The 25,467-nt window shown below is 40.0% G+C and overlaps 2 protein-coding genes across 2 annotated transcripts in view; both read left to right on the top strand.

Moving 5' to 3' along the window:
* Positions 1-25,467, top strand: part of LOC130300128 (uncharacterized) — a 246,533-nt gene that overhangs the window by 29,460 nt on the left and 191,606 nt on the right. The window contains exons 2-6 of the mRNA XM_056551524.1: positions 5,743-5,863; positions 14,437-14,584; positions 15,393-15,572; positions 17,047-17,173; positions 17,257-17,541. Coding sequence (XP_056407499.1) covers positions 14,507-14,584; positions 15,393-15,572; positions 17,047-17,173; positions 17,257-17,541 — 670 coding nt within the window. The 5' untranslated portion in view covers positions 5,743-5,863; positions 14,437-14,506. The remainder of the gene's footprint in view (positions 1-5,742; positions 5,864-14,436; positions 14,585-15,392; positions 15,573-17,046; positions 17,174-17,256; positions 17,542-25,467) is intronic.
* On the top strand, positions 23,721-25,262 carry LOC130298567 (zinc finger protein OZF-like). The gene has a single exon (XM_056551351.1). The coding sequence runs from the start codon at positions 24,064-24,066 to the stop codon at positions 24,508-24,510; it is 447 nt and encodes a 148-aa protein (XP_056407326.1). The 5' UTR covers positions 23,721-24,063; the 3' UTR covers positions 24,511-25,262.

Genomic DNA, 25,467 nt, shown 5'->3' with positions numbered 1-25,467 from the left:
TGTATATACTATAATACTATAATACATGTATATACTATAATACTATAATACATGTATATACTATAATACTATAATACATGTATACACTATAATACTATAATACATGTATACACTATAATACTATAACACATGTACATACTATAATACTATAATACATGTACATACTATAACACTATAATACATGTATATACTATAACACTATAATACATGTATATACTATAATACTATAATACATGTATATACTATAATACTATAATACATGTATATAATATAATACTATAATACATGTCTATACTATAATACTATAATACATGTATATACTATAATACTATAATACATGTATATCCTATAATACTATAATACATGTATATGCTATAACACTATAATACATGTATATGCTATAATACTATAATACATGTATATGCTATAATACCATAATACATGTATATACTATAATACTTGTATATACTATAATACAATAATACATGTATATACTATAATACTATAATACATGTATATACTATAATACAATAATACATGTATATACTATAATACTATAATACATGTATATACTATAATACTATAATACATGTATATACTATAATACAATAATACATGTATATACTATAATACTATAATACATGTATATGCTATAATACTATAATACATGTATATACTATAATACATGTATATACTATAATACTATAATACATGTATATACTATAATACTATAATACATGTATATACTATAATACTATAATACATGTATATACTATAATACTATAATACATGTATACACTATAATACTATAATACATGTATACACTATAATACTATAATACATGTATACACTATAATACTATAATACATGTATACACTATAATACTATAATACATGTATACACTATAATACTATAATACATGTATACACTATAATACTATAATACATGTATATACTATAATACTATAATACATGTATATACTATAATACTATAATATATGTATACTATAATACATGTATATACTATAATACTATAATACATGTATATACTATAATACTATAATACATGTATACACTATAATACTATAATACATGTATACACTACAATACTATAATACATGTATACACTATAATACTATAATACATGTATACACTATAATACTATAATACATGTATATACTATAAAACTATAATACATGTATACGCTATAATACTATAATACATGTATATGCTATAATACTATAATACATGTATACGCTATAATACTATAATACATGTAAACGCTATAATACTATAATACATGTATATGCTATAATACTATAATACATGTATATACTATAATACATGTATATACTATAATACATGTATATACTATAATACATGTATATACTATAACACTATAATACATGTATATACACTATAATACTATAATACATGTATATACTATAATACTATAATACATGTATATACTATAACACTATAATACATGTATATACACTATAATACTATAACACATGTATATACACTATAATACTATAACACATGTATATACTATAATACTATAATACCTGTATATACTATAATACTATAATACATGTATATACTATAATACAGACATTTAGTGTATTTTGTCCTGTTATTGTCGGTGTCCATACATCTTCTTATCCACATAGACACCTACAGTCACCGTCCTCTGACATATACACTATAATATATGTATATACTATAATACATGTATATACTATAATACATGTATATACTATAATACTATAATACATGTATATACTATAATACAGACATTTAGTGTATTTTGTCCTGTTATTGTCTGTGTCCATACATCTTCTTATCCACATAGACACCTACAGTCACCGTCCTCTGATATATATACTATAATACATGTATATACTATAATACTATAATACATGTATATACTATAATACTATAATACATATATATACTATAATACATGTATATACTATAATACATGTATATGCTATAATACTATAATACATGTATATACTATAATACTATAATACATGTATATACTATAATACTATAATACATGTATATACTATAATACATGTATATAATATAATACTATAATACATGTATATACTATAATACATGTATATACTATAATACTATAATACATGTATATACTATAATACTATAATACATGTATATACTATAATACTATAATACATGTATATACTATAATACTATAATACATGTATACACTATAATACTATAATACATGTATACACTATAATACATGTATATACTATAATACATGTATATGCTATAATACTATAATACATGTATATACTATAATACATGTATATACTATAATACATGTATATACTATAATACTATAATACATGTATATACTATAATACTATAATACATGTATACACTATAATACTATAATACATGTATATACTATAACACTATTATACATGTATATGATATAATACTATAATACATGTATATACTATAATACTATAATACATGTATATACTATAATACTATAATACATGTATATACTATAATACATGTATATACTATAATACTATAATACATGTATATACTATAATACATGTATATACTATAATACTATAATACATGTATATACTATAATACTATAATACATGTATATACTATAATACTATAATACACGTATATACTATAATACTATAATACACGTATATACTATAATACTATAATACATGTAAATACTATAATACTATAATACATGTATATGCTATAATACTATAAATACATGTATATGCTATAATACTATAATACATGTATATACTATAATACATGTATATACTATAATACATGTATATGCTATAATACTAGAATACATGTATATACTATAATACAGACATTTAGTGTATTTTGTCCTGTTATTGTCGGTGTCCATACATCTTCTTATCCACATAGACACCTACAGTCACCGTCCTCTAACATATACACTATAATACATGTATATACTATAATACTATAATACATGTATATACTATAATACTATAATACATGTATATACTATAATACTATAATACATGTATATACTATAATACTATAATACATGTATATACTATAATACTATAATACATGTATATACTATAATACTATATTACATGTATATACTATAATACTATAATACATGTATATACTATAATACTATAATACATGTATATACTATAATACTATAATACATGTATATACTATAATACTATAATACATGTATATGCTATAATACTATAATACATATATATACTATAATACAGACATTTAGTGTATTTTGTCCTGTTATTGTCGGTGTCCATACATCTTCCTATCCACATAGACACCTACAGTCACCGTCCTCTAACATATACACTATAATACATGTATATACTATAATACTATAATACATGTATATACTATAATACTATAATACATGTATATACTATAATACTATATTACATGTATATACTATAATACTATAATACATGTATATACTATAATACTATAATACATGTATATACTATAATACTATAATACATGTATATACTATAATACTATAATACATGTATATACTATAATACTATAATACATGTATATACTATAATACTATAATACATGTATGTGCTATAATACTATAATACATGTATATACTATAATACATGTATACACTATAATACTATAATACTATAATACATGTATATGCTATAATACTATAATACATGTATATACTATAATACATGTATATACTATAATACATGTATATACTATAATACTATAATACATGTATATACTATAATACTATAATACATGTATATACTATAATACTATAATACATGTATATACTATAATACTATAATACATGTATATACTATAATACAGACATTTAGTGTATTTTGTCCTGTTATTGTCGGTGTCCATACATCTTCTTATCCACATAGACACCTACAGTCACCGTCCTCTGACATATACACTATAATACATGTATATACTATAATACTATAATACATGTATATACTATAATACTATAATACATGTATATACTATAATACATGTATATACTATAATACTATAATACATGTATATACTATAATACTATAATACATGTATATACTATAATACTATAATACATGTATATACTATAATACTATAATACATGTATATACTATAATACTATAATACATGTATATACTATAATACTATAATACATGTATATACTATAATACTATAATACATGTATATACTATAATACTATAATACTATACTACATGTATATACTATAATACTATACTACATGTATATACTATAATACTATAATACATGTATATACTATAATACTATAATACATGTATATACTATAATACTATAATACATGTATATACTATAATACTATAATACATGTATATACTATAATACTATAATACATGTATATACTATAATACTATAATACATTTATATACTATAATACATGTATATGCTATAATACTATAATACATTTATATACTATAATACATGTATATGCTATAATACTATAATACATGTATATACTATAATACATGTATACACTATAATACTATAATACATGTATATACTATAATACTATAAGACATGTATATACTATAATACTATAATACATGTATATACTATAATACTATAATACATGTATATACTATAATACTATAATACATGTATATACTATAATACTATAATACATGTATATACTATAATACTATAACACATGTATATACTATAATACTATAATACATGTATATACTATAATACTATAACACATGTATATACTATAATACTATAATACATGTATATACTATAATACATGTATATACTATAATACATGTATATACTATAATACTATAATACATGTATATGCTATAATACTATAATACATGTATATACTATAATACTATAATACATGTATATACTATAATACTATAATACATGTATATACTATAATACTATAATACATGTATATACTATAATACTATAATACATGTATATACTATGATACTATAATACATGTATATACTATAATACTATAATACATGTATATACTATAATACTATAATACATGTATATACTATAATACTATAATACATGTATATACTATAATACTATAATACATGTATATACTATAATACTATAATACATGTATATACTATAATACAGACATTTAGTGTATTTTGTCCTGTTATTGTCGGTGTCCATACATCTTCTTATCCACATAGACACCTACAGTCACCGTCCTCTGACATATACACTATAATACATGTATATACTATAATACTATAATACATGTATATACTATAATGCTATAATACATGTATATACTATAATACTATAATACATGTATATACTATAATACACGTATATACTATAATACTATAATACATGTATATACTATAATACTATAATACATGTATATACTATAATACTATAATACATGTATATACTATAATACTATAATACATGTATATACTATAATGCTATAATACATGTATATACTATAATGCTATAATACATGTATATACTATAATACTATAATACATGTATATACTATAATACATGTATATGCTATAATACTATAATACAGGTATATACTATAATACAGACATTTAGTGTATTTTGTCCTGTTATTGTCGGTGTCCATACATCTTCTTATCCACATAGACACCTACAGTCACCGTCCTCTGACATCATTTATCTCTACTCTGAGCAGATGAGCCAAGAGCAGCAGCCCCTGATCATGTGACTCCTCCTCCTCCATGTGACTGATCACCTGACTATGACATCATCGCAGGTCCTGTTAGTACACTTCCTGTACAGCTCTGAGGAAGGAGGTATGTAGAGATAGATATATTGATGTGTGTAGGTATGTATAACGTGTGTGTGTATATATATATGTGTATAGTATATAATGTGTATGTATGTACAGTGGTCCCTTAAGTTACAATATTAATTGGTTCCAGGACGACCATTGTATGTTGAGACCATATCTATGGAAACCTGGTAATTGGCTCTGAAGCCCCCAAAATGTCATCCAAAAATAGGTAAAAGTGAGGATTAAAGAAGATATCCCATGCAGCAAAGAAAAAAAAATACATAGCCATTCCATAGTATATTCACTAGAGATGAGCGAACTTACAGTAAATTCGATTCGTCACAAACTTCTCGGCTCGGGAGTTGATGACTTATCCTGCGTAAATTAGTTCAGCTTTCAGGTGCTCCGGTGGGCTGGAAAAGGTGGATACAGTCCTAGGAAAGAGTCTCCTAGGACTGTATCCATCTTTTCCAGCCCATCAGAGCACCTGAAAGCTGAACTAATTAATGCAGGAAAAGTCATCAACTGCCGAGCCGAGAAGTTCGTGACAAATCGAATTTACTGTAAGTTCGCTAATCTCTAATATTCACCTACCACCTCTCTGACATGTTTGTGATTTTTTTTCTGCCCCCCATTCACCGGTTATTCAGCTCATAAATTCCAGTTACTTCCTGGTTATGGTGGCTATGCCTGTGATCTCAAAGACTACATTTCCCTGCATGCACTGCTCACATTTCCTGCTCTCAGCTGCCTGAGCAGAGAACTTGTTACCTCCCCTAATTTATGTTAGTCACTCCCACATAACACTGAGCTCCAATCATAGCCCTATACAGCAGGGTGGTCACATAACACTGAGCTCCAATCATATCCCTATACAGCAGGGTGGTCACATAACACTGAGCTCCAATCATATCCCTATACAGCAGGGTGGTCACATAACACTGAGCTCCAATCATAGCCCTATACAGCAGGGTGGTCACATAACACTGAGCTCCAATCATATCCCTATACAGCAGGGTGGTCACATAACACTGAGCTCCAATCATAGCCCTATACAGCAGGGTGGTCACATAACACTGAGCTCCAATCATAGCCCTATACAGCAGGGTGGTCACATAACACTGAGCTCCAATCATATCCCTATACAGCAGGGTGGTCACATAACACTGAGCTCCAATCATAGCCCTATACAGCAGGGTGGTCACATAACACTGAGCTCCAATCATAGCCCTATACAGCAGGGTGGTCACATAACACTGAGCTCCAATCATAGCCCTATACAGCAGGGTGGTCACATAACACTGAGCTCCAATCATAGCCCTATACAGCAGGGTGACCACATAACACTGAGCTCCAATCATATCCCTATACAGCAGGGTGGTCACATAACACTGAGCTCCAATCATAGCCCTATACAGCAGGGTGGCCACATAACACTGAGCTCCAATCATATCCCTATACAGCAGGGTGGTCACATAACACTGAGCTCCAATCATATCCCTATACAGCAGGGTGGCCACATAACACTGAGCTCCAATCATATCCCTATACAGCAGGGTGGTCACATAACACTGAGCTCCAATCATATCCCTATACAGCAGGGTGGTCACATAACACTGAGCTCCAATCATATCCCTATACAGCAGGGTGGTCACATAACACTGAGCTCCAATCATAGCCCTATACAGCAGGGTGGTCACATAACACTGAGCTCCAATCATAGCCCTATACAGCAGGGTGGTCACATAACACTGAGCTCCAATCATAGCCCTATACAGCAGGGTGGTCACATAACACTGAGCTCCAATCATATCCCTATACAGCAGGGTGGTCACATAACACTGAGCTCCAATCATATCCCTATACAGCAGGGTGATCACATAACACTGAGCTCCAATCATATCTCTATACAGCAGGGTGGTCACATAACACTGAGCTCCAATCATATCCCTATACAGCAGGGTGGTCACATAACACTGAGCTCCAATCATAGCCCTATACAGCAGGGTAGTCACATAACACTGAGCTCCAATCATATCCCTATACAGCAGGGTGGTCACATAACACTGAGCTCCAATCATATCCCTATACAGCAGGGTGGTCACATAACACTGAGCTCCAATCATATCCCTATACAGCAGGGTGGTCACATAACACTGAGCTCCAATCATAGCCCTATACAGCAGGGTGGTCACATAACACTGAGCTCCAATCATAGCCCTATACAGCAGGGTGGTCACATAACACTGAGCTCCAATCATATCCCTATACAGCAGGGTGGTCACATAACACTGAGCTCCAATCATAGCCCTATACAGCAGGGTGATCACATAACACTGAGCTCCAATCATATCCCTATACAGCAGGGTGGTCACATAACACTGAGCTCCAATCATAGCCCTATACAGCAGGGTGGTCACATAACACTGAGCTCCAATCATATCCCTATACAGCAGGGTGGACACATAACACTGAGCTCCAATCATATCCCTATACAGCAGGGTGACCACATAACACTGAGCTCCAATCATATCCCTATACAGCAGGGTGGTCACATAACACTGAGCTCCAATCATAGCCCTATACAGCAGGGTGGTCACATAACACTGAGCTCCAATCATATCCCTATACAGCAGGGTGGTCACATAACACTGAGCTCCAATCATAGCCCTATACAGCAGGGTGGTCACATAACACTGAGCTCCAATCATATCCCTATACAGCAGGGTGATCACATAACACTGAGCTCCAATCATAGCCCTATACAGCAGGGTGGTCACATAACACTGAGCTCCAATCATAGCCCTATACAGCAGGGTGGTCACATAACACTGAGCTCCAATCATATCCCTATACAGCAGGGTGGTCACATAACACAGAGCTCCAATCATAGCCCTATACAGCAGGGTGGCCACATAACACTGAGCTCCAATCATATCCCTATACAGCAGGGTGGTCACATAACACTGAGCTCCAATCATATCCCTATACAGCAGGGTGGTCACATAACACTGAGCTCCAATCATATCCCTATACAGCAGGGTGGTCACATAACACTGAGCTCCAATCATATCCCTATACAGCAGGGTGGCCACATAACACTGAGCTCCAATCATATCCCTATACAGCAGGGTGGTCACATAACACTGAGCTCCAATCATATCCCTATACAGCAGGGTGGTCACATAACACTGAGCTCCAATCATATCCCTATGCAGCAGGGTGGTCACATAACACTGAGCTCCAATCATAGCCCTATACAGCAGGGTGGTCACATAACACTGAGCTCCAATCATATCCCTATACAGCAGGGTGGTCACATAACACTGAGCTCCAATCATAGCCCTATACAGCAGGGTGGTCACATAACACTGAGCTCCAATCATATCCCTATACAGCAGGGTGGTCACATAACACTGAGCTCCAATCATATCCCTATACAGCAGGGTGGTCACATAACACTGAGCTCCAATCATATCCCTATACAGCAGGGTGGTCACATAACACTGAGCTCCAATCATATCCCTATACAGCAGGGTGGTCACATAACACTGAGCTCCAATCATATCCCTATACAGCAGGGTGGTCACATAACACTGAGCTCCAATCATAGCCCTATACAGCAGGGTGACCACATAACACTGAGCTCCAATCATATCCCTATACAGCAGGGTGATCACATAACACTGAGCTCCAATCATATCCCTATACAGCAGGGTGGTCACATAACACTGATCTCCAATCATAGCCCTATACAGCAGGGTGGTCACATAACACTGAGCTCCAATCATAGCCCTATACAGCAGGGTGGTCACATAACACTGAGCTCCAATCATATCCCTATACAGCAGGGTGGTCACATAACACTGAGCTCCAATCATATCCCTATACAGCAGGGTGGTCACATAACACTGAGCTCCAATCATATTCCTATACAGCAGGGTGGTCACATAACACTGAGCTCCAATCATATCCCTATACAGCAGGGTGGTCACATAACACTGAGCTCCAATCATATCCCTATACAGCAGAGTGGTCACATAACACTGAGCTCCAATCATATCCCTATACAGCAGGGTGGTCACATAACACTGAGCTCCAATCATATCCCTATACAGCAGGGTGGTCACATAACACTGAGCTCCAATCATAGCCCTATACAGCAGGGTGGTCACATAACACTGAGCTCCAATCATATCCCTATACAGCAGGGTGGTCACATAACACTGAGCTCCAATCATATCCCTATACAGCAGGGTGGTCACATAACACTGAGCTCCAATCATAGCCCTATACAGCAGGGGGGTCACATAACACTGAGCTCCAATCATATCCCTATACAGCAGGGGGGTCACATAACACTGAGCTCCAATCATATCCCTATACAGCAGGGTGGACACATAACACTGAGCTCCAATCATAGCCCTATACAGCAGGGTGATCACATAACACTGAGCTCCAATCATAGCCCTATACAGCAGGGTGATCACATAACACTGAGCTCCAATCATATCCCTATACAGCAGGGTGATCACATAACACTGAGCTCCAATCATATCCCTATATAGCAGGGTGATCACATAACACTGAGCTCCAATCATATCCCTATACAGCAGGGGGGTCACATAACACTGAGCTCCAATCATAGCCCTATACAGCAGGGTGGTCACATAACACTGAGCTCCAATCATATCCCTATACAGCAGGGTAGTCACATAACACTGAGCTCCAATCATATCCCTATACAGCAGGGTGGTCACATAACACTGAGCTCCAATCATATCCCTATACAGCAGGGTGGTCACATAACACTGAGCTCCAATCATATCCCTATACAGTAGGGTGACCACATAACACTGAGCTCCAATCATATCCCTATACAGCAGGGTGGCCACATAACACTGAGCTCCAATCATAGCCCTATACAGCAGGGTGGTCACATAACACTGAGCTCCAATCATATCCCTATACAGCAGGGTGGTCACATAACACTGAGCTCCAATCATATCCCTATACAGCAGGGTGGTCACATAACACTGAGCTCCAATCATATCCCTATACAGCAGGGTGGTCACATAACACTGAGCTCCAATCATAGCCCTATACAGCAGGGTGATCACATAACACTGAGCTCCAATCATATCCCTATACAGCAGGGTGGTCACATAACACTGAGCTCCAATCATAGCCCTATACAGCAGGGTGGTCACATAACACTGAGCTCCAATCATATCCCTATACAGCAGGGTGGTCACATAACACTGAGCTCCAATCATATCCCTATACAGCAGGGTGGTCACATAACACTGAGCTCCAATCATAGCCCTATACAGCAGGGTGGTCACATAACACTGAGCTCCAATCATATCCCTATACAGCAGGGTGGTCACATAACACTGAGCTCCAATCATATCCCTATACAGCAGGGTGATCACATAACACTGAGCTCCAATCATAGCCCTATACAGCAGGGTGGTCACATAACACTGAGCTCCAATCATATCCCTATACAGCAGGGTGGTCACATAACACTGAGCTCCAATCATAGCCCTATACAGCAGGGTGGTCACATAACACTGAGCTCCAATCATATCCCTATACAGCAGGGTGGTCACATAACACTGAGCTCCAATCATAGCCCTATACAGCAGGGTGGTCACATAACACTGAGCTCCAATCATATCTCTATACAGCAGGGTGGTCACATAACACTGAGCTCCAATCATATCCCTATACAGCAGGGGGGTCACATAACACTGAGCTCCATTCATATCCCTATACAGCAGGGTGGTCACATAACACTGAGCTCCAATCATATCCCTATATAGCAGGGTGTTCACATAACACTGAGCTCCAATCATATCCCTATACAGCAGGGTGGTCACATAACACTGAGCTCCAATCATAGCCCTATACAGCAGGGTGGTCACATAACACTGAGCTCCAATCATATCCCTATACAGCAGGGTGGTCACATAACACTGAGCTCCAATCATAGCCCTATACAGCAGGGTGGACATATAACACTGAGCTCCAATCATATCCCTATACAGCAGGGTGACCACATAACACTGAGCTCCAATCATATCCCTATACAGCAGGGTGGTCACATAACACTGAGCTCCAATCATATCCCTATACAGCAGGGTGGTCACATAACACTGAGCTCCAATCATAGCCCTATACAGCAGGGTGGCCACATAACACTGAGCTCCAATCATATCCCTATACAGCAGGGTGGTCACATAACACTGAGCTCCAATCATATCCCTATACAGCAGGGTGGTCACATAACACTGAGCTCCAATCATATCCCTATACAGCAGGGTGGTCACATAACACTGAGCTCCAATCATAGCCCTATACAGCAGGGTGGTCACATAACACTGAGCTCCAATCATAGCCCTATACAGCAGGGTGGTCACATAACACTGAGCTCCAATCATATCCCTATACAGCAGGGTGGTCACATAACACTGAGCTCCAATCATAGCCCTATACAGCAGGGGGGTCACATAACACTGAGCTCCAATCATATCCCTATACAGCAGGGGGGTCACATAACACTGAGCTCCAATCATATCCCTATACAGCAGGGTGGTCACATAACACTGAGCTCCAATCATAGCCCTATACAGCAGGGTGGTCACATAACACTGAGCTCCAATCATATCCCTATACAGCAGGGTGGTCACATAACACTGAGCTCCAATCATATCCCTATACAGCAGGGTGATCACATAACACTGAGCTCCAATCATAGCCCTATACAGCAGGGTGGTCACATAACACTGAGCTCCAATCATATCCCTATACAGCAGGGTGGTCACATAACACTGAGCTCCAATCATAGCCCTATACAGCAGGGTGGTCACATAACACTGAGCTCCAATCATATCCCTATACAGCAGGGTGGTCACATAACACTGAGCTCCAATCATAGCCCTATACAGCAGGGTGGTCACATAACACTGAGCTCCAATCATATCTCTATACAGCAGGGTGGTCACATAACACTGAGCTCCAATCATATCCCTATACAGCAGGGGGGTCACATAACACTGAGCTCCATTCATATCCCTATACAGCAGGGTGGTCACATAACACTGAGCTCCAATCATATCCCTATATAGCAGGGTGTTCACATAACACTGAGCTCCAATCATATCCCTATACAGCAGGGTGGTCACATAACACTGAGCTCCAATCATAGCCCTATACAGCAGGGTGACCACATAACACTGAGCTCCAATCATATCCCTATACAGCAGGGTGGTCACATAACACTGAGCTCCAATCATATCCCTATACAGCAGGGTGGTCACATAACACTGAGCTCCAATCATAGCCCTATACAGCAGGGTGGCCACATAACACTGAGCTCCAATCATATCCCTATACAGCAGGGTGGTCACATAACACTGAGCTCCAATCATATCCCTATACAGCAGGGTGGTCACATAACACTGAGCTCCAATCATATCCCTATACAGCAGGGTGGTCACATAACACTGAGCTCCAATCATAGCCCTATACAGCAGGGTGGTCACATAACACTGAGCTCCAATCATAGCCCTATACAGCAGGGTGGTCACATAACACTGAGCTCCAATCATATCCCTATACAGCAGGGTGGTCACATAACACTGAGCTCCAATCATAGCCCTATACAGCAGGGGGGTCACATAACACTGAGCTCCAATCATATCCCTATACAGCAGGGTGGTCACATAACACTGAGCTCCAATCATATCCCTATACAGCAGGGTGGTCACATAACACTGAGCTCCAATCATATCCCTATACAGCAGGGTGGTCACATAACACAGAGCTCCAATCATAGCCCTATACAGCAGGGTGATCACATAACACTGAGCTCCAATCATATCCCTATACAGCAGGGTGGCCACATAACACTGAGCTCCAATCATAGCCCTATACAGCAGGGTGGTCACATAACACTGAGCTCCAATCATAGCCCTATACAGCAGGGTGGTCACATAACACTGAGCTCCAATCATAGCCCTATACAGCAGGGTGGTCACATAACACTGAGCTCCAATCATAGCCCTATACAGCAGGGTGGTCACATAACACTGAGCTCCAATCATAGCCCTATACAGCAGGGTGGTCACATAACACTGAGCTCCAATCATAGCCCTATACAGCAGGGGGGTCACATAACACTGAGCTCCAATCATATCCCTATACAGCAGGGTGGTCACATAACACTGAGCTCCAATCATATCCCTATACAGCAGGGTGGTCACATAACACTGAGCTCCAATCATAGCCCTATACAGCAGGGTGGTCACATAACACTGAGCTCCAATCATAGCCCTATACAGCAGGGTGGTCACATAACACTGAGCTCCAATCATATCCCTATACAGCAGGGTGGCCACATAACACTGAGCTCCAATCATAGCCCTATACAGCAGGGTGACCACATAACACTGAGCTCCAATCATATCCCTATACAGCAGGGTGGTCACATAACACTGAGCTCCAATCATATCCCTATACAGGTCCGTCTGTTGTTGTTTCTATTAGCAGCCGCCATTTCTCATCGTCTCCTCTTCTTCCCTTCAGGTTTCTCCAATCCAGGATCCTCTGCTGATATCTTCTATATAAGAGAATTCTCCTGGATGACCCATCAACCATGGAGAGAGACAGGAACAAGATGGCCGACAGGTTCATAAACCTCACCCTACAGATACTCTTCCGGCTTACTGGAGAGGTGAGGGATTCTGGGAGTGATGTCACATGACCTCATTCTTATCTATGTAATAACAGATGGATATGACTGGAGAGGTGAGGGATTCTGGGAGTGATGTCACATGACCTCATTCTTATCTATGTAATAACAGATGGATATTACTGGAGAGGTGAGGGATTCTGGGAGTGATATCACATGACCTCATTCTTATCTATGTAATAACAGATGGATATGACTGGAGAGGTGAGGGATTCTGGGAGTGATGTCACATGACCTCATTCTTATCTTTGTAATAACAGATGGATATGACTGGAGAGGTGAGGGATTCTGGGAGTGATGTCACATGACCTCATTCTTATCTATGTAATAACAGATGGATATGACTGGAGAGGTGAGGGATTCTGGGAGTGATGTCACATGACCTCATTCTTATCTATGTAATAACAGATGGATATGACTGGAGAGGTGAGGGATTCTGGGAGTGATGTCACATGACCTCATTCTTATCTATGTAATAACAGATGGATATGACTGTAGAGGTGAGGGATTCTGGGAATGATGTCACATGACCTCATTCTTATCTATGTAATAACAGGTGGATATGACTGGAGAGGTGAGGGATTCTGGGGGTGATGTCACATGACCTCATTCTTATCTGTGTAATAACAGATGGATATGACTGGAGAGGTGAGGAATTCTGGGAGTGATGTCACATGACCTCATTCTTATCTCTGTAATAACAGATGGATATGTCTGGAGAGGTGAGGGATTCTGGGAGTGATGTCACATGACCTGGAAATGTATGTAGTGATATTAATGTGTCTCACAGGATTACACAGTAGTGAAGAAGTCCTCTAGTGGGCGCTGTTGGGCCCCTGTGTGTGAAGGACGGGGAAGAACCATGAGCCCAATCCCGGGGCCCCCACCTCACTCCCTGATACGTGAGGGAATGGATGAACAGAACATCCTAGAACTCATCAACAAGATGATGGAGCTGCTGACTGGAGAGGTGACACTGCTGGGAATGCTGGGACATTATACAGTAATGGAGGGGTCTGGTGATGACTGGAGAGGTGACACTGCTGGGAATGCTGGGACATTATACAGTAATGGAGGGGTCTGGTGATGACTGGAGAGGTGACACTGCTGGGACATTATACAGTAATGGAGGGGTCTGGTGATGACTGGAGAGGTGACACTGCTGGGAATGCTGGGACATTATACAGTAATGGAGGGGTCTGGTGATGACTGGAGAGGTGACACTGCTGGGACATTATACAGTAATGGAGGGGTCTGGTGATGACTGGAGAGGTGACACTGCTGGGACATTATACAGTAATGGAGGGGTCTGGTGATGACTGGAGAGGTGACACTGCTGGGACATTATACAGTAATGGAGGGTTCTGGTGATGACTGGAGAGGTGACACTGCTGGGAATGCTGGGACATTATACAGTAATTGAGGGATCTGGTGATGACTGGAGAGGTGACACTGCTGGGACATTATACAGTAATGGAGGGGTCTGGTGATGACTGGAGAGGTGACACTGCTGGGACATTATACAGTAATGGAGGGGTCTGGTGATGACTGGAGAGGTGACACTGCTGGGACATTATACAGTAATGAAGGGGTCTGGTGATAACTGGAGAGGTGACACTGCTGGGACATTATACCGTAATGGAGGGGTCTGGTGATGACTGGAGAGGTGACACTGCTGGGACATTATACAGTAATGGAGGGGTCTGGTGATGACTGGAGAGGTGACACTGCTGGGAATGCTGGGACATTATACAGTAATGGAGGGGTCTGGTGATGACTGGAGAGGTGACACTGCTGGGACATTATACAGTAATGGAGGGGTCTGGTGATGACTGGAGAGGTGACACTGCTGGGACATTATACAGTAATGGAGGGGTCTGGTGATGACTGGAGAGGTGACACTGCTGGGACATTATACAGTAATAGAGGGGTCTGGTGATGACTGGAGAGGTGACACTGCTGGGACATTATACAGTAATGGAAGGGTCTGGTGATGACTGGAGAGGTGACACTGCTGGGACATAATACAGTAATGGAGGGGTCTGGTTATGACTGGAGAGGTGACACTGCTGGGACATTATACAGTAATGGAGGAGTCTGGTGATGACTGGAGAGGTGACACTGCTGGGAATGCTGGGACATTATACAGTAATGGAGGGGTCTGGTGATGACTGGAGAGGGGACAGTGCTGGGACATTATACAGTAATGGAGGGGTCTGGTGATGACTGGAGAGGTAACACTGCTGGGAATGCTGGGACATTATACAGTAATGGAGGGGTCTGGTGATGACTGGAGAGGTGACACTGCTGGGAATGCTGGGACATTATACAGTAATGGAGGGGTCTGGTGATGACTGGAGAGGTGACACTGCTGGGAATGCTGGGACATTATACAGTAACACCACTGGAGGGGTCGGGGTGATGACTGTATCATTATGTGTCAGGTTCCTATAAGGTGTCAGGACGTGGCGGTCTATTTCTCCATGGAGGAGTGGGAGTATGTAGAAGGACACAAGGATCAGTACAAGGATCAGGTCATGATGGAGGATCAGCAGCCCCTCCCATCACCAGGTAATAGACATGACTATATACACATGTCCTCTCATTATTTGTATGTAAAAAATGAATTCAGTCTCTGTTTGTGTTCCCCACAGTCAGATCCAGTAAGAGAACAGCACCAGAGAGGTGTCCCTGTCCTCTTGATAAGCAGTATATGGAGGATCTTCCTACAGGGAAAGATCTGTTCTATATTAAAGATGCAGACATAAGGAAAAAAGAAGAGACAGATGTGAGCGGTGATGAGCAGTATAAGGAGCACATTCCAACAGGGAAATATCTGATCAATATTAATGCTCCAGACATAATAGTAAAAGCAGAAGAGACAGATGTGAGCGGTGATGAGCAGTATAAGGAGGACATTCCTACAGGTAACTGCCTAGGTGAGTGGTAACCACTAAATGCAGAAAAGAGTCACAGTCTTCTCAGCTGTGTGTTGACCATAAGCCACGTATTTAAAAAAAATTTGGGGAATCATATTATTAAATTATTTTTATAGGGTTTATCAGATAATGGTATTTCTCTATCGGCTCCATTGGGGGGACACAGACCGTGGGGGTCTCTTGCTGTCTCTAGGAGGTGTGACACTATGGTAATAAAAAAGTCAGCTCCTCCCAGCAGTATATACCCGCCTTCAGGCTCTGATCTAGTCAGTTTAAGCTTAGTGTCTGAAGGAGGTGGACTGGTCTGGGTTATCCAGACCAGGTCTTTTGTTTTTTGTTTTCCTAGTATAGGGACGTGTTAGTTTTTTATTCCCTTTTCTTTCTGTTTTAAGGTGGGGAATTTCCTCCTGCCTGGGTTTCTTCCCTGACCCAGTATATGGCTGACTTGACCCAAGTCTCCCGTTCGGTGGCTGAGGCCTCCCGCGAAATGGTGTCCGCTTTGAAGGGGTCATCCCGGCGCAGGACCTCTGAGAGGGCCCGCTCTTCGTCCCCTCATACCTCACGCTCTCACAAGCGTGCTAGGAGTGCCTAGTCTGACTCTTCCATTGAGTCTTCGGATAGAGGTGGGCGTTCTCCTCGCAGGTCCCGCCCCCTCTATCATCTGGGCACAAACGTCGCTCCTCCAGAGGACGTTCTCGGAGTCGCCACTCTGCCACGCCAGAGCCGCGTACCCGATCAGGGTCGCCCCCCTCCAGGACTACCTCTACTCATTCACTTCCCCCGGTGAACTAGTGGACGAGGCTTCCGAACCGGCATCTGACCCAGAGGACCGCTCGGATTCAATTGCTATGGTGAACTCATTGGTGACAGCCATAAGAGTCACCTTTCACTTGCAGGACCCAGGATCTTCGGATGTGAATCCGGGAGTATCCTTTCAGTATCCAGTATCCTAGTTTTCGGGGTTTCTATTCAAATCTCTTTGTGGTCTCCAAGAAGGACGGTTCTGTACGACCAATCCTAGACCTCAAGCGTCTCAACCGTCATCTTCTCATCCGTCACTTCCGGATGGAATCTCTCCGCTCGGCGGTGGCGTCCCTAGAACAAGGGGAGTTCCTCTCCTCAGTGGACATCAAAGATGCCTACCTCCATGTGCCAATATATCCGGGCCATCATCGGTACCTCCACTTTGCAGTTATGGAGGGGCACTTTCAATTTGTAGCTCTTCCCTTCGGTCTAGCCACGGCTCCTCGGGTATTTACAAAGGTCCTTGCGCCAGTGATGGGCCTGTTACGGTCGAGAGGCATCTCGGTGATACCCAATCTGGACGACCTTCCAATCAAGGCTCCAACCAGAGCCCAGACTCTGGAGAATCTGGATGTCACACTCGACACTCTGACTCGTTTCGGCTGGCTGGTCAATCGGGACAAGTCAGTCCTCCGTCCTACCCAGTCTCGCCACTTCTTCTCCAGGGGTGGTCCTTCCTTCCCCTTCATTGGCAGGTGGTTACGACGGATGCCAGCCTGTCAGGCTGGGGCGGCGTGTTCAGGGATTGGACGGTTCAGGGTCTCTGGTCTCCCCAGACCCTTCTTCCGATAAACATATTGGAATTATGGGCGATTCTTCTTTGTCTTCTTCATTGGGAGCCCTGTCTTCAGTCCCGACCTGTCCGCGTTCAGTCAGACAACGCCACGGCCGTGGTGTACATAAATCAACAGGGCGGCACCCGCAGCTCGGCAGCCATGGCCGAGGTGACCAAAATTCTTTCCTGGGCGGAGAGCCAGGTTCCGGCCATCTCGGCGATCCACATTCCAGGAGTGCTCAACTGGGAAGCGGACTTCCTCAGTCGGTCCTCACCCGACCCTGGCAAGTGGTCTCTTCATCCGGAGGTCTTCACGCAGCTCTGCGACCTCTGGGGCGCTCCGGACATGGACCTCTTCGCGTCCGACACAATCGGAAAATTCTTCCGTTTGTGCCCAAGTCCCGGGACCCTCAGGCCTTGGCCGTGGATGCCCTAGTGATTCCTTTGATGGGGTTCACTCTGCCTTATCTGTTCCCTCCTCTTCTGCTCCTTCCCAGGGTACAGAGGAAGCTCAAGGCAGAGGTCGTTCCCGGCATTCGGGTAGCTCCAGTGACGTAGTCAGGCTCCTGGACGACGCCCCTCTGCACCTTCCGCTCCGCCCGGATCTACTCTCTCAGGGTCCTCTTTGCCACCCCAATTTACAGTCGCTGCATTTGACGGCGTGGCGGTTGAGACCGCGGTTTTGAGGGCCCGTCACAAGTCATTCACACCATGCTCAAGGCTCGTAAGCCCTCCTCCGCAAGAATTTACCACCGTACTTGGTGGTCTTATTTTCGTTGGTGTGAAGCTCAGGACTTCCCCCGATGACCTTCTCAGTCCCCCGTCTTCCTTTTTACAGTCGGGGCTGGAACTGGGATTGTCTCTCAGTTCCCTTAAAGGTCAGGTTTCGGCCTTTGCTGTTCGGCTTCTAATTCTCATGTCCGGACTTTTCTGCAAGGAGTGGCGCACGCTGTTCCTCCTTATCGGTCTCCTTCTCCCCCTTGGGACTTAAATTTGGTTCTGAGTGCCCTCTAGGGTGCACCCTTTGAGCCCCTTAGAGAGGTGTCTCTCCTCCTCCTTTCTTGGAAAGTGGCGTTTCTTGTGGCTATCACCTCCATCCGGAGGGTGTCTGAATTGGCAGCTCTTTCCTGCCTTTCTCCGTTTCTGGTGATCCATCAGGACAAGGTCGTTTTCCGGCCAGACCTTTCCTTTTTGCCCAAGGTGGTCTCGGCCTTTCATCTCAATGAGGACATTGTCCTCCCGTCCTTTTGTCCCGCTCCCTCTCATCCTAAGGAGCGGTTACTACACAAGCTGGATGTAGTCCGGGCTGTTCGAGGTTATCTCTCCATCACTTCTTCCTTTCGTCAGTGTGATTCCTTTTTTGTCCTTACGGAAGGTCTTCGCAAGGGACAACCTGCTTCCAAGGCCACCTTTTCTAGGTGGATTCGGTCCGCCATTTCGGAAGCCTATCGCTGCAAGGGGAAGATTCCTCCTTTCAGGGTTGTGGCTCATTCCACTCGTTCTGTCGGGGCATCCTGGGCTTTCCAGAATAGAGCCTTGGCCTCGCAGATTTGCAAGGCGGCTACCTGGTCGTCTTTGCACACTTTCTCGAGGTTTTACCGAGTTCATACTTTCGCATCGGCTGATGCTAGTCTGGGGCGTAAAGTGTTGCAGGCGGCAGTGGATCGGCCGTCTGCCTGATTACTTATCTGCCCACCCAAGGTCTGTGTCCCCCAATGGAGCCGATAGAGAAAAGAAGATTTTTTAACACTTACCGTAAAATCTCTTTCTCGAAGGATCCATTGGGGGACACAGCTCCCGCCCTTTGTTTGGGTTTTTCCCGTTGGTTCTCTGTCCGAGGGTGTGTTCAGTTATGTTTTTCCTTCTGGTTCTCGGACAGTTTTTGGGTTTTTTCTTGACCTATTGGTCTCCTCCTATTGCTCTGGAACTTAAATCTCAGAGCCTGAAGGTGGGTATATCCTGCTGGGAGGAGCTGACTTTTTTATTACCATAGTGTCACACCTCCTAGAGACAGCAAGATACACCCACGGTCTGTGTCTCCCAATGGATCCTTCGAGAAAGAGATTTTACAGTAAGTGTTAAAAAATCTCCTTATTTTTACAGTTCGGGTCCATACAGGTGTAATGATGTCAAATATGTTTAGGTGTTTTTTTTTAAATAATGTTTTCTAGAAAAGTCTGTTTTGTAAGGAAAATGTATGCATGTATGTTTCTTGATAGCGTTACGGTCATTAAAAACAACTTTTGACATGTGTCCCAAACATGACAAAAGTTTTGATTGCATCTGTAAAACTCTTGAGACCGACTATGATTGCGAGTTTTTACCCGTGATTCTTTGGCTTAGAACTCACAATCGCAGGACTGTGAGACCCGATGCGATCACATGTCAGGGCAACATGTCAGGGCAGCATGTCAGGGCAGAGTGTCAGGGCAACATGTCAGAAGTTGTTTTTTATTGACAGTAACGTTTTAAAGAGAGGTGGGTCACGGATACTACTGTTCCTGTTAAGAAGTTTGCAACGTACATTGTGCTATATTGTTCATGACGACAACTTAGTAGTTACATCATGTTGGATAATGAAAATGTTGTGGTGATTGATGGGTTTATGGTGGTGTTTCCCAACCAGGGTGCCTCCATTCTGGGAGTTGTATTTTTGCAACAGCTGGAGGCATCCTGGTTGGGAAACACTGGTTTATGGAATAATATGTATTAAGTCTGCTATAACTATAAAGGAGAAGTGCCTTCACTGTTAGAGGGTTAGGAGAGAGAATCCCTCGCAGATATTAGAGGAGAATAAGAAGAGAGAAGATGGATCAGGGATTTATGAGGACGATGGTTTAATATGATACAAGATGAATAACTGGATCAGTAGTGTAGTGTCTGGAGTATGCTGGGCTTTGTAGTGCCATCAGTGTTGTAGAGCCATAACTGGGATGAGACATGATCAGGTCAGCTGGTAGGATGGGGAGAATTTTCCCTGATGTCACATTCTGGGATCATTCTAGATGGAACTTTCTGATGTTTTACAAATAAAGATATGAAAGATTTTCTGGTTATTACTTTGAAATAATCCGATCTGTTTTCTTCTTCACAGATGACTGTACCAGGAGATCAGAGGAGAATCTTATATCTTCAGTTTATAAAGCAGATGATGATATCACACAAGATACATATGAAGAACATTCCATTATCCCAGATACACCCTCAGCCCTTCACAGCCAAGATCTCTCATCTCATCCTGTTATACAAGTCCCACCTAAAGATTCATCTCAGTCTGTTAAACAAAATAAAAGCCACAGAATGAATGATGGACATCAAAAAGCTAATACAGAGAAAAAGCCCTTCTCATGTTCAGAATGTGGAACACGTTTTACTTTGAAATCAAAACTTATTATACATGAAAAAGTTCACACAGGAGAGAGGCCATTTTCATGTTCAGAATGTGGAAAATGTTTTACTCGGAAATCATATCTTATTGAACATCAAAGAATTCACACAGGAGAGAAGCCATTTTCATGTTCAGAATGTGGTAAATGTTTTACTCAGAAATCACAACTCATTACGCATCAAAGAACTCACACAGGGGGAAATATGTTTCCATGCCCAGAATGTGAGAAATGTTTTACTGCAAAGGCTAGTCTTGTTGATCATCTACGAATTCACACAGGAGAGAAGCCATTTTTATGCCAAGAATGTGGAAAACGTTTTACTAAGAAATCAAGTCTTATTATACATCAAAAAGTTCACATAGGGAAGAAGACGTTTTCATGTTCAGAATGTGGAAAAAGTTTTTCTCAGAAACCATATCTTGTCAAACATCAAAGAATTCACACAGGGGAGAAGCCATATGCATGTTTAGAATGTGGGAAATGTTTTTCTCAGAAATCATACCTTGTCACACATCAAAGAATTCACACGGGGGAGAAGCCATATGCATGTTTAGAATGTGGGAAATGTTATACTCAGAAATCAGATCTTGATTATCATCAAAACGCTCACACAGGGGTGAAGCCATTTTTATGCCTAGAATGTGGAAAATGCTTTAGTAGAAAATCACTTCTGATTATACATCAGAGAGTTCACGCTGGAGAAAATCCATTTTCTTGTGTAGAATGTGGGAAATGTTTTACCCAGAAATCAAATCTCGTTCAACATCAAAGAATTCACACTGGAGAGAAGCCATTTTCATGTTCAGAATGTGGAAAACGTTTTACTTTAAAATCAAAACTTATTATACATGAAAAAGTTCACACAGGAGAGAGGCCATTTTCATGTTCAGAATGTGGAAAATGTTTTACTCAGAAATCATATCTTATTGAACATCAAAGAATTCACACAGGGGAGAAGCCATTTTCATGTTCAGAATGTGGTAAATGTTTTACTCAGAAATCACAACTCATTACACATCAAAGAACTCACATAGGGGGAAATATGTTTTCATGCCCAGAATGTGAGAAATGTTTTACTGCAAAGGCTAGTCTTGTTGATCATCTACGAATTCACACAGGAGAGAAGCCATTTTTATGCCAAGAATGTGGAAAATGTTTTACTAAGAAATCAAATCTTATTATACATCAAAAAGTTCACATAGGGAAGTAGACATTTTCATGTTCAGAATGTGGGAAAAGTTTTTCTCAGAAATCATATTTTGTCAAACATCAAAGAATTCACACAGGGAGAAGCCATATGCATGTTTAGGTTTAAATTATTTTTGTTGTGGATTTTTAAGAAATTGCAACATGAAAATCAGGCCATTACAATTTTTCATAGCCCTACAAGAAGTAACATAGAACTACAATAAAAGGGAAGAAAACATAATAGTTGTGTACAAATATGGAAGTATCACTCAGTAAAGTTACAAATTTAGTCAGTGATTATAAGTCCCTATTAAGTGTTGTGTATTAATAATCATACACAAGCACTATTAAGCATAGCAAGGAGTAATGATAAATGGTGGAAGAGGCTTTGCACGTGAGCCCCAGGTATTAGAATGTGGGAAATGTTATACTCAGAAATTAGATCTTAATTATCATCAAAACGCTCACACAGGGGTGAAGCCATTTTTATGCCTAGAATGTGGAAAATGTTTTAATAGAAAATCACTTCTGATTATACATAAGAAATTTCACGCGGGAGAAAATCCATTTTCTTGTGTAGAATGTGGGAAAAGTTTCAACCAGAAATCAAATCTTGTTCCACATCAAAGAATTCACACTGGAGAGAAGCCATTTTCCTGTTCAGGATGTGGAAAATGTTTTGCTCAAAAATCTTGTCTTGTTAAACATCAAAGAACTCACACAGGAGAGAAATGTTTTACTGAGAAATCGGTTCTTATTAAACATCAAAAAGTTTGCATACGATTTTTGCGTGCACAAAATGAACAAAGTTAAGTTTTAGAAAGCAGATCTTATTAAACATTAGAAAAAAAACTAACAGGGGCGAGAAGCCATTTTCATGTTCAAAATGTGGAAATGTTTTACCCCAAAACCAAGTCTTGTTACACATCAGAGAATTCACATGTGGAGAAGCCATTTTTATGCCTAGAATGTGGGAAATGTTTGAAATTGGAAGAAAAACTTATCAAAAAGTTTACACAGGGGAGAAGCCAATTTAGAGTACGAAATGATATTTAAAAAATATCTGACATTATCACCAGTTGTCCAGTATCTAAAAAGCGAATAAAATCCAGATAACACATCTATGTATTATCCGTGTGTATAGAATAGTTGGTGTATATATAAATATATATACACTCATTGACAAGCCATGAGAGGGGACACTTGTGCCCGCAGGATGTCCTGCACATATCACTGAGCTGTTAGTGTCCCTCACTACTAGGGTGTGACCGACTGTCATATGTGATGTCCCCCCCAGATCATCACACCAGTAGGGGGCAGTGTGTAACTCCAAAGGCAGGATTAAAGCACTCACCACAAGGCCTCCATACTCCAACCCGATCATTGTCAGATCCCAAACAGATCCTGGATTCATCACTAAAGAGAATATGGTTCCAGTCTGTAACAGTCCAGGTTTCTGGTTCACATCATCACTGCAGATGAAGGTGACGGGGGCTGCTGTCAATGGCCAGACACGTAATGGGCACCGAGACACCACATTTACTTCTGCTAAGTGCCTGGAAAGGGTCGGGCGAGTGGCAGGGGGATGGGGGGCTGTATGTAGTGTAATGTGTAATGAAGGGGACACCTGTGTCTGGATGGTGGACAAGGAAACTGTTGGAGCCGCTCACACTTGTCGGTGGATCACAAAATCCTCTCTCTCACTATATATATATATATATTTTATTGTGAGACAATCATTGTATTTTCCCAAGGTAGTTTTGTGGTCTT

The sequence above is a fragment of the Hyla sarda genome, chromosome 1 (genome assembly GCF_029499605.1).
Source record: "Hyla sarda isolate aHylSar1 chromosome 1, aHylSar1.hap1, whole genome shotgun sequence".
In the NCBI taxonomy this organism is placed as follows: domain Eukaryota; kingdom Metazoa; phylum Chordata; class Amphibia; order Anura; family Hylidae; genus Hyla; species Hyla sarda.
The sequence above is the reverse complement of the archived record's forward strand: the minus strand, read 5'-3'. Positions and strand labels throughout refer to the sequence as shown.